The sequence below is a fragment of the Propithecus coquereli genome, unplaced genomic scaffold (genome assembly GCF_000956105.1).
Source record: "Propithecus coquereli isolate 6110/MARCELLA unplaced genomic scaffold, Pcoq_1.0 Scaffold172, whole genome shotgun sequence".
Classification (NCBI taxonomy): domain Eukaryota; kingdom Metazoa; phylum Chordata; class Mammalia; order Primates; family Indriidae; genus Propithecus; species Propithecus coquereli.
In genome coordinates, this window is record NW_012141858.1 from 4,956,384 (window position 1) to 4,970,564 (window position 14,181).

At 35.7% G+C, this 14,181-nt stretch overlaps 1 protein-coding gene across 1 annotated transcript in view; it reads right to left on the bottom strand.

The window, feature by feature from the left end:
- Positions 1 to 997: 997 nt before the first annotated feature.
- TSPAN8 (tetraspanin 8) overlaps positions 998 to 14,181 on the bottom strand; it is a 29,577-nt gene continuing 16,393 nt past the window's right edge. The window contains exons 4-8 of the mRNA XM_012642026.1: positions 12,777 to 12,851; positions 12,569 to 12,676; positions 8,525 to 8,659; positions 5,119 to 5,202; positions 998 to 1,166 (exon numbers count right to left, since the gene is read on the bottom strand). Of these exons, the coding sequence (XP_012497480.1) occupies positions 1,113 to 1,166; positions 5,119 to 5,202; positions 8,525 to 8,659; positions 12,569 to 12,676; positions 12,777 to 12,851 (456 nt within the window). The 3' untranslated portion in view covers positions 998 to 1,112. The remainder of the gene's footprint in view (positions 1,167 to 5,118; positions 5,203 to 8,524; positions 8,660 to 12,568; positions 12,677 to 12,776; positions 12,852 to 14,181) is intronic.

Consider the following 14,181-nt stretch of genomic DNA (forward strand, 5'->3'; position numbering starts at 1 on the left):
GTATACTTTGTTATTCCACTTAGAGAAAGTTCAAAAGCAGGCATAGATGTCAAAGAGTGATTACCTTTAGAGAAGTATTTATGGAGAGGGGCAGTGTATTGGTAAATGTTTACCACTCAGATTTCTTTTTTTAAAAAAAAGAAAGAAAGAAAAGAAAAGAAAAAGAGAAAAATCCTGAACTTACAGCATTTGCAAATTTATAGGGTGTAAATACTCCCACCACCATGGTAGATTTCAAGCTACTAAAGTGATGTTACTGAACACAGAGTTGGGAAGAGATATATATGGCAAGTCAGATCCAATACACTACTGGAATGCTTGTATGCTAGAAATGTTCTGCATCTTGATCTGAGTAGTGCTTACACAGGTGTATACAGATTCACAGAGCTATGCACTTAAGATTTATTCACTTTATTGTATGCCTATTACACTTCTATAATAAGCAAAATTTAAAAATGTTTCTGAGAACTAGAAAGAAAAAGGAGTTATAACTGTTGTGTCCCAGAGGACAAGCCAGAGAGATACAGAGGTTTAATGGCTGGGAGGAGGGCACTTAGATCATCTTGTTTCCACAATAGATAGGAACTAAAAGGGAGACACCATTAGTAGTTATTGATATAAATAGAACAGAGATGGTAACTCTTTTAGATTGATCACTCTCAAATATTTCGACTTCGGACTTAATTAAATTTTATCACCAATGGTTAACATACCGCACAAAAGATAGTGTCATTTCTGAAAAATCGCAGATTCACTGTTTTAACTATCTATGGCCCTGACACTTGGTAATGAAGATTATGCCACTGGTTGGCTCCAGAACATTCTAAGCACAGTACCAACTGAATATAATGAGCAGACACAGAAAAGCACCAATTTAAATAATATTAATTTTTTTATTTTGAGTAAAAATACACTTTCATATCATTTTCCTTATATCCCTCAAATCTTAAATATGTTCAATATGTCTAGAAGATGTCTGTGGTCTAGGTAAACGAGACATTTTAATAGGACAGCTGCTCGTGACATTTATAGCACTTACATATTTAACATGACAAAGCCAAAGCAAAATTTTAAAGGGGTTTGACTGATGATAGCTTGACAAATCCACAGATTCATTTGTTCCCGATCTGGCAATATAGGACCATAGAAAACACCAAACCAAGTGTCTAGAGAATAAAACAACAGGATTAACAGGGAATTTAAGGGGAAACACTGGACACATTATAAATAAACAGAAAGAACATCATATATGAAAAAATTCTGTCTACTGACAGTTCTAATTTTCTTTATCTAAGTCATCTCCCTTGGGAAATTAGAGGTTTCAATGGGGCAAAAGAGCTCTGAGAAAGGTCTCCGAGTTTCTCTGTGTTTTAATCAGGGTTTTTCAGCTGGCCAATCAGTCTCTAACCAGGCCTATGTAACTAAGCCTTAACGTCTGCCACCAGAAGACCCTTTGCCTTTCTCAGACACTACATCCTTCTGTAGGGCATCTCCCCTCTAGCTCTGGGGAGCTCAGGCCTCTCGGGGCTAAATATATCTATTGCTTCCATAAAAAGTTTATGATCATCTGGTTTAAATCATCTGCATAAAAATCAAGGAGTCTAGAATTTCTCTTGCCATAGTTTTAGGCATTGCCAAGAGGAACGAAAAAATGAAGAAAATTTTTTTCAAAAAAAGCTTCTAAACTATGGGGAATAGCTTAGTTCAGGAAATTCCTTTGAAGTGAAAAAAGCACAGCTGAAAATCTGGGGCATAATTTCCATCTCATTAAGTAGTTCTCCCAAGCATGAGGGACCCAAAACTTGCTCTAATTGCCTCTGTAGTTGGTGACTTGCCTGCTGCGTCTTTGATGTAGAAATGACAGACAGGACCTGTGTGCATTACCAACCAGAAGTTTCCTCCCCACCAGCCCCCTTTGAAGGCAGGAGGGAGAGGGCAAAGCACCATATATGCTTCATCATCTCAAAAGCTCCTACTGTGTTGAGACTTTCTGCTTACTAATACTTTCCCAGAGATATAATTCAAATGAGAACTGCTGCCCAATATTTCTTCCTTCTTAAAAAAATTGACACCAATTCCCTGAAAAAGTAATGATTTTCATTCAAAATGTTCTCAAATTCAGGACTGAAATTTAGTCTTTTTGCCTCAACCCCAAGACTGGGGTCTTAAATATCAGGAAAGAATAAAGAAAATGAGCAAAATAATGAGATAAGGCAACTATCGTCTTTCACTGCCACATCCTTAACATAGAAGCCCATCATTCAGCAGCAGACTGGATAGTTAATATCATATTTTGTTGCATTCTGCATTTGTTGTCTCTGAAAAAAACATCTATTATTGTTCAGAAAAATAGCAAATAATTAAAAGAGATTTGTCATTTTATAATGTATACTAAGAGTCATGATAAACTTGCTAAGAAGTATGCATGGGTGCCCATATTCTGAAGAAGTCTGGAAAATGTAAAATTATCATTTTTCTTTTAACTGCTTTATTCCTAAGACCTCCTGTCAGGATAACTTTTATACTACAAAGTGATGACGATCAGTGTGCAGCACTTTTTTAAAAAATTAAAGTGAGGAAAATACTGATCGGTTTTTGCACATATAAGTTGCTACAGTCAAATAAGGAGAGAGATGATAATTAGGGTTCTTTAAGTCAGAATAATGAGAATTCCAAAAATGTCTATAGATAAATTTTTCTTACAGAATAAAGCATTTTGCATAGAGTCCTAGCATCCAATGTGAAAAGAATCCTTCAGGTATATAGTCTTAACAGAGCCTTGAAACTAAATATTGGCCTGTCTTATCAAAGTCTATGCCTAAACAGACTAACATCAAAGATCTAAATGTGGGAAAGGTTTTCTTTTTTTTTTTTTCCATATGATATTTTTCTGTGGAGATAGTCTGAATATATTTTCTGCAGGAAGTCATTTGATTCAGTTTCTTTAAAAATATTTATTAGAGGAGTTTTTCGACCTATATACCTTTGTGCTTTCTTGAATTTGAACTAGGGAAACAGAGAAGGGGGTGGGTCTAAGTGTTAGGCAACTTGTGCTAATGACTATAACAGACTAACATACATTTTTTGGATACATTTTTATAGAATGGCTGTCAGAAGACTATTTTCAAAGCTCCTTTTTGAATAAAGAAAGAAGCAATATAAAATGATTTTCTTTCTCTTCAAACCCTAGAGGGAGGGAAGATTTTAGATTGAGGAACAGAATAAAAAAAAAAATTTCAAACAGTTCTTTGAACCAACTATTTACCACTATCTACAGATAGTCCAAAAATCTTAATTTAACTAGTATTTATGATAATACCACATAAATTCCATATCTATAAATTACTATACAGAAGGGTTTTATTAAGGTATTTCCCTGTATATATCTTTAGTAGAACCAATAAAATATCTAAATATGTAACAAATACATGGAGTATAGCGATTTCACAAAATACTGAAATGCACTATTCCTGTTGTACTCTTATTTTCCACTAGATGTATTTAGATTTTTGGCAATGCGTTTGGCTGTGACATGAGAGACATCAATCTCCCCAACTGATTATGTCCTTATTTTTTTCTGGCTTTGCTCTTGAGAAGCTTCTTAAAAGCAACCGTGAGTTGTAGCTAGTCAGAGTCAATTGTCTGAATGTGGGTTTAGCATGAAATTTAACACTTACATTGAATGCCTCATTTAAAGCCTGTTCTATCATTCATTTAAAGTCAACTCTACCAGGATATATGAGTGTATGTGTTTTATGTTTATACATGTATGAGTATACATGCATGGGATTCCTTACCTCTGTGACCATTAGCTTTTATTTCTACATTAGCATAAACTCAAAATACGAAGCAGAGAAACACAAGACATTTTATAAAAGGCAGAATCAAGAGAAATAGATCTAATGCATAACGCCATTTGACTTTGATCATGTATCAGACATAAAGAAAGACAGCTATAACCTACTGACAAAGAATGCTTCATATTTAGACCTATTCATTTGGGCTATAAAGAAGTAATACTCAACAACCCAATTTGCTGCTAATAGTCTTTAACCTTTCCCAAATGCTTGGCTGGAAAATTCTACCAATAACCTAAATGACCACTTAGAACACTAAATTGCTTCAATCCCAGCTAAATTCCTTTCTGGCAGTGATGTGGCATAAGTGACAGGTACAAAGCTACCAGAAAGCCCAAGGAGGACACTGCACTTCCATTACGTGAGAGCGAAGCAGCTACCACTGAGCTTAGCTAACCAGCACTCAGAGGCATTAACCAAGGAGACACCTCACATCATTAGGGTTCTTGCTAATTCCCTGAAATAGGATTGTGAGTGAATTTGACTCACTTGATACCTAAATTACCCACGATCTGGGATGATTCCAAAAATGCTTCTCTGACACGGTTTTAATTTGTCTTCTTGGCAAAGATTTTTACGTAACGTGAAAAGTATCCTTCAGGTTCTAATAAAACCACGCTGAGAAAGTCCATCAAGATAAAAATCCTATGCAGGATATTTTTTCAACATCAATAATTAAATCGATGAGAATAATTCATGAGTCTCAAGCAGAGCTTCCTTGAAAACTCCCAGGGAATCCATAGTACTTAAGTTGAGAAAATCAGAGGCAACTGTCTCTAGTTTTTAGAACTTGTTAGATTTCCCTAGAGTGAAATATTAGAAAAATAGCTCCCCATACTCTTAAGTTCAGTTTTTACTTTCTGTTTCAAAATCAGGATGAGAAATAAGAAATTGTAAGGGTTGTGTTTTGCTTTTGTTTGGTCCTTTTCCTCTCACTTTAGAAAACTTTAACCTTTGTGCTGGTTTTCAATGGAAAAAGGATATCTGGGACTAAGAACTGGGTGGAAATTAATTCTATTATTTTTCCCAGTAGAGAGGTCATACAGAAATAATAGCCTCAGCCATGCTCAGTTCATGAGACTGTGACCCCCTCCCCAGATGCTGGTTGATTGAGGGAAATGCTTGGTCTTGGGCACTTGGTAGCTAGGGCTTTTTCTAAAGAACCTGGTTTTTATTTGGCTCACCATAAATATTTGTTAAAAGAATTAATGAACAAGCAAGGGAATGAATGAAGAGTCAATAATACAAAACCATACTGTACCTCAACAACTGCCAGTCCAAATGCTATTCCAATAATTACGATAATATGTTTTGCCACTAAGTCTTTTAAGAAAGAAATACATGGCTGTTAAAAAAAAACATAAAAAGTTACTTTTAATAAAATTTTGACCTTATATTAATTACAAATTATTCATTTGGTTGACTTTTTACATTGCTACCAAGGAACACACTCAACAAAAAAGAATTGGATCATTCCCTTCACTCCCCACTTCACCCTGCTCCAGTTTATAACTGCTGTGGTGTGTTCCCACATTAAAAAGCATTTGAGGAGCAAAATTTTGCTTAACTGCCTAATTGCCGAATCAAGTGATAATGATAAATAATCATTTTTCACCAACATATTCCCAAATTATACATTTTATAGTTTATAAAATCACAAACTTTATAGTTTATAAAGCTATAAATTGTGCAATTTATAAAATTGTAAGTAATAATTTTATCCTAATTTTAAATTATTCATTTTAGAGCTGATATCACCTTGACTATGGATTTTTTACATTTATAATCTAGAGCAGAGAGGTCCCTGGTTGAGGTTTTAGCTAATTATATTGAAAATTTTCATTTTTAAAAGAATGTATTTTCGAAATCCCTTAACTCTAAATTAAAATTTAAGTAAAAAGTGTTATTTTTACCTTAAAAAGAAAAAATCACTATGTCTACCATTAATGCTATTACTTTAGATAAAAAAGAGAATTTAGAAAGTTGCCTCTCTGCTGCATTTTTTGAAACTTATGCAAACCAGCATGCAATTTCTATCTTCGAACATTTCAGATCAGACCTAAAAATTCCAAAAATTGTAAATTATAACAATTTTTAAAATGGAAAAATACTACACAAGGTAACAGTGTTATTTCTGTATTGCCATAAATCATCCCTCTGATGGGTATAAATGTACAGAGGACTAACAAAATATTGCTATTTGTTAAATAAAATAGAAGTTTTCTATAAGGCTAAGTAGTCTTTTCCCCTTCATTCCTGAATGTAATGAGCTTCTCCATTCACATTTGATCCAAAGTGGTAAACATTCAGGGAAATTATTATGTCACTTAGGGTTAACTATGAGATTAATGATTATATCTACTGAGTCACTTTCATTATATTTGAGGGGTTTTCTGTCCCTCTTTCCCTAAGATAATGAGGTTATCTTGGCAAAAGTAAGGAAAAAAAAAACATGAATTACGGTCATTCTGGATTTGTTCTTTTTCCAGACTTCTTGCAAATGACACATGGCAGATGGAAGTATTTTATGAATTTATGACCTTCCTTTTGGGACTCTGGTACAGCTATCAGCCTATATTCAGCTGAATTACATGTGAACTTGCAGGGAATATCTATTTTTTTTTTAAGGATAATGCAAGGGGCTTTTCAGAATCTATCTTGAGAGAAAAAACATCTTTAAGTTGAATCTTAGCAGGAGAGAGATAGCAATCTGCAATTGCATTTACTAATTTCCTCATTATCCTAAGTGGAAGCTATATTCATTTATACCATATTTATTTCCCTTCTTCCTTGTAAATATTATGTCACTAAAATTAAATAGGGAATAGGGGAACAGGGAGAAATAGAATAAAACTCTTTTAGTGATATTACATTGAAAATGAGAGACATAAAAAACACTGTAGTCTGTTAGATAATTTCTTGAGTTACTTTAAATATTAGTGACATGAGTGACTTTAAGTATTAATGACAGCAATCTCCCTTCAGAACAGAGCCTCTTTAATGTTGATAGTATCAGCAGAAAAGATCAGTAGTCGGGAGGAGAGCACTTTCCCCTGAGATACTTTTATATATTTCCTTTTATATGTTGACCTCAGTAGCAGTTACTAAACCAAAACAATGCTAGATTGAAAATAATCTTCAGGTATTATAGAAATGAATTCATTGTGATTTGTAATGGCTGTTATGTATTTCTCTCCCAACTAGATTATAATCTCCTACAGGATCCAGAAGCATGTCTGATTTTAGCAAGGGTTTGTCTGACACATAGTATGCACTGAAGAGTAATAGCAAATAAACGAAGCACTAAAATCAATTGTTGTTTTTATACACATTCCTTCATGGCAGAAGGAACAGCCTATGTAAGGCCCTGTGATAAGGGACAGATGTCATGTCCTCCATGATGCCATATCCTGAACCCCAAAACGGAGTTAGATGAGTTCCCATAACACTTTGTGCCTACCCCTATTCAAGAAATAGCCCAGTAGCCCATTGGATTAAGGCTAATTATCTTTCTCTCTTCCTTATTTGACCATCAGCTGCAAGAGTGGAGGCCTTGCACCCTGCTCAGGAATGGATCTCCACTGGCTAGCAGAAGGCCCGGCACATAAGAGGTGGTCGATAAATATGTGATTAATTAATTGATCAATAACAAGAAATATGACATTCACAAGCCATATAAATATGACATCTATAACACATAAAAGATTAACTCATCCTTTTCAGTTGACTTTAAATACTTGAGGCAACTTCTCAATTGGACCAATAATGAGGAAAATGGGCAGGTGTACTTAACACCTAGAACCTAACCCCTAAATGTATTGGAAAGGATTTGGAGTCATTTTTTTACATCTTGAGAAAAAAGGAACCTCATTTCTTGAGAAATGGTAATACTGATTAGGAAAAAAAGAAAACCTTGACTTTAAAAATTAAAGTGAAATATTGATTTCTAGAACTTATATTAAAATAGAAAAAAATAGAGGAGAATTATGATTAAGGTCACCAATGAGAGGACAAAATAAACTTTTGTGTTAGTTTGTACTTTGCCTTTGCCTCTCCTTGCAGTAAACTGTTTCTTTGACTCATCTATTAAAGTGGGGTTTAAATGATGCCGGACTCATAGAAGACATAAAATACTTCCATTTTTTTAATATGTGCTTTTGTCTTTAAATAAGAATTTCTTTTTTATTTAGGAAATTCCTTAGATTTTTTTTTTTTTTTTTTTTTTGAGACAGGGTCTCACTGTGTTGCCCGGGCTACAGTGCTGTGGCATCATCCTAGCTCACAGCAACCTCAAACTCCTGGGCTCAAGCGATCCTCCTGCCTCAGCCTCCCAAGTAGCTGGGACTACAGGCATGCGCCACCATGCCCGGCTAATTTTTTCTATATATTTTTAGTTGTCCGATTAATTTCTTTTTATTTTTAGTAGAGACGGGGTCTCGCTCTTGCTCAGGCTGGTCTCGAACTCCTGAGCTCAAACAATCCACCCGCTTCAGCCTCCCAGAGAGCTAGGATTACAGGCATGAGCCACCGCGCCCGGCCGGAAATTCCTTAGATTTTTATATCATGATTCCCACTATACTTGCTGCATTTTAATTTTTTTAGAGACTTTTATTGTGAAAATAAAATAACAGAATCATTTATTGTGCCAAATTTGATTTAATTCTTACCTGTTTGTAAACATATTTTCCCTTATAAGTTGTACAAGCATCATCTGGCACTTCTGGACATTCACATGACTTGGAAAACTGTTGAAAATTACCTCCCCAGTCGGCAGCTCCACTGACCAAACCACAGCATTTAAACTGAAAAACGGTAGAATAAAAAAACAGTCACTAAGAAGATTAAGTACTTCCTCAATACATTGAATTACATTCTTCTGAAATCATTATTAAAATATATCTTATGCTAAAATATTGTAAAAGTCACCTTACCCCCCACTCTGAGTATAGAAGCAAAAATGAAGAAACTTTTAATTTTGGTCTTAATAGTAATGATAGAAAAATGAGATTGCAGATGTAAAGCTCTGAGGAACTGAAGCTCTGAGGAAAGAAGATGAAAAACTCACCTTTTAGTTTTCAATGACAAAAGAAAGCGGCAGAGTCAGATCTATGTATCCTAGATTTTAGCAAAGAAGTTTCCAAAGAGTTTACAAGAGAGTCAAGGTCTCATTAAAGAACTGTTGCTCAAAAGAGATGAGAAGTTTTAAAAATGAAATTTCCATCCCTTGATCTCTGATCACTTTTGAAGGAGAGGAGGAAAAGAATGAGAGGTATTGCAAAGACCAAAAAGAGGTTCAAGGGGCCTCCTATGAGACTGAAGTTTATGGACATCTTTAAAATATGAGAGGGAGTACAAATGAAGGATAAAACTGTTAAAATAATGTCAAGAAGGTTAAGGCCCAGAGTAAACTGAAATATGGAGAAACATCAAAGAGAGGGGAAAGAGGATTTGTGGCCATGTTTTAGGAAGAAAAACAAGGAAGTGATAAGCCCAATGACTCAGGGGATATGACACATAACATTATTAGGTGAGAGAGAGAAAAGTAATTATCCTTCATCTTGCTCCTGCCTGCTCTATCAGTGAGAAGGCTCTTCAGGCAGAAATGGTAGGAAAAAAATTGCTGAAGAAAACAGAACTAAGACTGGGTGGTTTTCCAGGCTCCAGTGTATTGCAATGCCAGGACATTGAAAGAACTTTCATTCACTGGCTGGGTGATCATGTCATCCATGTTACTTAAACCTCTCTGCACCACACACAGTTCCTTATGTGTAAAATACAGATGATAATAGTTGCTAATAATAGCACCCAATTCACAGATTTGTTGTAAAGATAAAAATGCCATTTGAAGACATAAAGTACTTAGTCAAGCCCCAGGCTTATAGAAAGCACTCAATAATACATTAACTGCAATTGTTGTTGTTTTTGTTGTTTGTTGTTGTTGCTTCTCTTACCTTCTCCCATGAACATTATCTGTTCAACATTGTTATTTGGCTAAATAGAAAGTATTTTCTCATTTCTGTAGTTGATGTAGTGCTGGGAGTGATGATTAATTTGCTGGAGAACAGAATCGAGTTTCAAAGATAGTTCCAATAATGGATTTAAACTAACTAGTTCAACTGAGGCAGATAGAAAGTCTCGCACTTTGGCTCAAAGACTGAATTATATAAATATTTGGCTCAACAGATATTCATGACAAAGAGCTATAAATTTCAGTTGGTTCCAAGGTCAATATTAGCAAAGAGGACAATTTTGAAACAGACTCCTTTCCTGTTCCCATGGTAGACATGATTAATTGCTCACTGTTTCTGATTACAGAATCTTGAATAATATTAATCCATATAAACTCTCCACATCAGGTAGAATATAATCCCACTCTACACACACAGATTAGTCTATATTTGGAACACAAGATACCTTGGATTCCTTAGGGAGACAAAGAGATATACTTACAGAAAACAAGGTAGTTGGGAAGAAGGCTAAACTTGTCATGGTATCTGGTCACTAGATCAGAGGTGGGAGCAGTTAGGGAAAAAGTCAGTCAGGACTTGTTGAATGTGATATAACAGCTGGATGAAAAAGACACTGTGCAGTGAATGATACAACACCTCTAGACAAATAGTTATCACCAAGAATCCAAGAGGGGGATATTCCACCAGTGCCTTAACCAGGAATTTGTGTGGGAATTCCCTGAAATCCAAAGAGAAAGCCACTCAGCATCTACAAATTCTGTCCATGTGTAGTGGGGCCCCAGGTTAACCAGCCAGAGTTTGTGGTAGGACTCTTTTCCCAAAGAAGCATAATGTTACAAAGAAAACAATGGTGGATAAGGAAAAGAAGAAGGAGGAGGGGGAAAAAAAAGAATGGACAATAAAAAAGAAATACAGTCTTATGAACACAAGGAGCTTCAGGCACGGGGTTTCTATACAAGAATGGGAGCACCTCAGGAGAACATGCTACAGCTAATAGAACACTTAGAAACCCACGCTTGGCACCAAGACCTAGAATCCCATGAAGGGTGTGCAGCAAGTGTGACCCAATCCACAGGCCCAGTGGTTACCTCTAGTACATTTTGTTCTAGGTCAACACACTCGGGACGGTCAAGGATGCTCAGCCCCACCCAGGGGAGGAAACTGAGGCCTCCTAAATTCTTCCTACTTTAAGCCTGTATTCATCTGGGCTCCAGAGAGGGAATGATCCAGGAAAGGAGATGATCAAAGGATGCAGCTATGGGAAGCGAGCAAAAGCACAACACAGAGGAAGTTAAACAGGGACTGACCCATATCAGGTTTCGGCTCTTGGAAACGATGCTTTAAGCAAAATTTTTACAAGCTGGAGTCTATCCAAATAGGAACTGGTGAATGCTCTTGAAAAAAATGTCATCTGATAAATAGCTCAAGAAACCAAGGATGTTTCAACTTGAAAAGCAAAGCTTTGAGAAGTCAAACAATAGCCATTTCAAAGAAGAGAAGCATCAACAGATTTTCTTTTTCCTCTGAGATTCTACAAAAACTAAGACTAAATGATGTAAATTCTAGGGAGGCAGATTTTGTTTCAAATTAAGAAAGAACACACTAGTCAGACTTGTACATAGGCAGGATGGGTAAAAATTGGTAAACTTTTGGATCTTCTATATTTAATTTGAGGGTGGGTGGCCATAAAAATAAAATACTTTAATCAATGAGAAGTCAGATTAAATGACCTCTAAAATCCAGCCATCCCCTATGATTCTGAGAATTTCCATGCCATGCATGAAGTGAATGCTACATGTAATCAATATGATAGGAATTGTGAATAAAGAAGGTGCGGTTAGGAGGAGTTTCACGGAGTAGCTAGTATTTTAGTTATGCTTTAAAGTATATGAATTTGGAAAGAAAGAGAAAAGCAGTAAGAACATTCCAAGGATGGGGAATGATGCAAAGGCTGGAAGGCGGAATCGTTCAAGGGACCCTGAGTAGACGAGTCTGACTGGACGAGAGTATTTTCTTTATGAAGCAGTGTTTAGTAAAGTTAAAAGATTAAGTAGGAACTGACAGTAGAGTATCTTCAATGCCTATCCATGTTGTGACATTGCCCTGAAGGAAAAAAAAAAAAACACAAAGGAGGAAGATAGTGAATTGATTAAAAACTCATAAACTTGCCAGACAGATCTGGGTTCAAATTCCAACCCCATCATTTGATAGCTGTCAGACCTCTCTAAATCCCAATCTTTTCATCTGTAGAATAGGGTCAATGAGAATAGTGATATTACCCATCTCATAAGGTTGTTTTGAGTATTAAATGAGCTACTGAATTTAAAACCTGGTACATAGTAGTAAGTAACAATAAATATTAGTTATAATTATCTTTATGACAGAGAGGCAGTGGAGGCAGAGAGAGAGAGAAAAAGAGAGAGAGAGATTCCCCAAACATGCTAACCTTTTAAATGGTAAATATAAAAACAATTATTGATTTGACCCAGTTGAGGCTTAATCTGTCATAAACATATCTTGTTAATCTCTGTCCTTCTAAACTGCTTAAGAACTTTGTATGAAGCTAGAAAATAATTACAAATATTCTTGGATTTTTCTTATTGTATGTTGGCAGAATAAATAATCAATCAATATCTGCAAAACGAAGACTGTTCCTATCTTTAAGGAATACACCAGTTAAAAATTAAGCAAACACAGAAAAACTATGTCCAATTCCCTAAATGATCTACAAATTCTAATTACCTCTTCTTGAAATTCAGCCAGAGCTTGCTGGAATGCTTTTGCATTATCATCTGTTGAACTCAAATACTTTACATTTTCATAGAGAGTTTCATTCAGAATGTGTTCATACTGAAAATTGAAAAGTATAGTTATATTATTCATGCCAGAAAGGTATTATTTCAACTTTTCAGACTTCTCCAAAATTATCAAACATCATCTGTATACACACCTGAGATTTGAAAGTGGCTCCCAGGATACCTGCCACCACCTGCAGGAGCAGGATCAGAAGCAAGCCTATGAAAAACTGAAGAAGAGGAAAAGAAATGTATATTATCGGCAGTGCATTCAGTAACATCTGGGGACATTTCGGCACAGCACTCCTCTCCACACCCGGGATCATATCACAATTGGAGTGGTAGTCATGCTCTTCATTTATTCCACCTTTTGCTGCAATCTGCAAATTTTGAGTCCACTACCACTCAAATATTTGCTTTAAAGACTGATCAAGGAAAGTGGTTCAAATGAAAATGTATGGATAGGATTATTGGTATCTGTGTAATATTGAATGGAGGGAAGTTTGAAAACTTAGATGAATTTATTTGAATTTATCTTTCTCCTTCCCTTTCTTTATCAAACACAGACCCACACAAACTCAGAACTGGCTTCAAAACAGCATTTCCACCACCGTCAGAATCACCTGGCATCTTGTTATATATGGAGATTCCTAAAATCTGCCTCAGAATTATAATTTTGGAGGATGCAGCCCACAGATCAATTTTTTTTTAACACGTTCCTCAAATAATTAAATTCCCCAATTGCAAATGAGGCCTTATTAATCAAAAAGGAACCACTAAGGACACTGTTAGAGTTCCATTAAAACTGTCTCTACCTTCCTTCATAATAAACAAACAGTTAAAACAATTGTTTTCAGGGACCGACACAATACTTATTTTATTAGAGAAATAAGTTTGTATTAGTTCTGATAAACTCTTATGTCATTTATATCTGATAAATACTTGATCTTTTTCTAATATTTTTACTATACCCATTTATGATTTTCTATTATATATGTTAAAAGTGAATGCCTAATGCCTGTGGGTTGTCCCAACTCAGTCCATTCTCCTTGTGACAAATCTGGTTCCAAGTGACAAATCTGATTATGTCACTCCCTTACAATTTTCTGAGCATGGCATATAGAACACTTTACAATGGGACTACAGTCCACACTCAGACTCATCTCCTACCATTTACTGAAAATAGCTTCTGCCAGTCTCCAGCTATAGCCAAGGACTCTCAGTTCACCAAACATGCCAGCTCTGTGGTGCCAGCTCTCTTCCTGGAGAGTTCTTCATACCCTCACCCACGCAAACAACTTATTCACTTCTGCCCTTGACTTGAATGTTCCCTGCTTCATCCTTGCCCTTTTCTTTTGAGGCCACTCCCACTGTAGCTATTTGTTTACTTATTAATCTTCCCTAATGGGTTCTAATTGTTTTAAGGGCACCCGTATCATTTAGCCCAGTATCTGGCACACAGAGGTACACAGTAATGTTGAATAAATGAATGAACAAATAGATAAATGATTAAAATTTGTCTCCTTTCAGAGTATCCTCCAATCCAAGCCAAACTAAGCC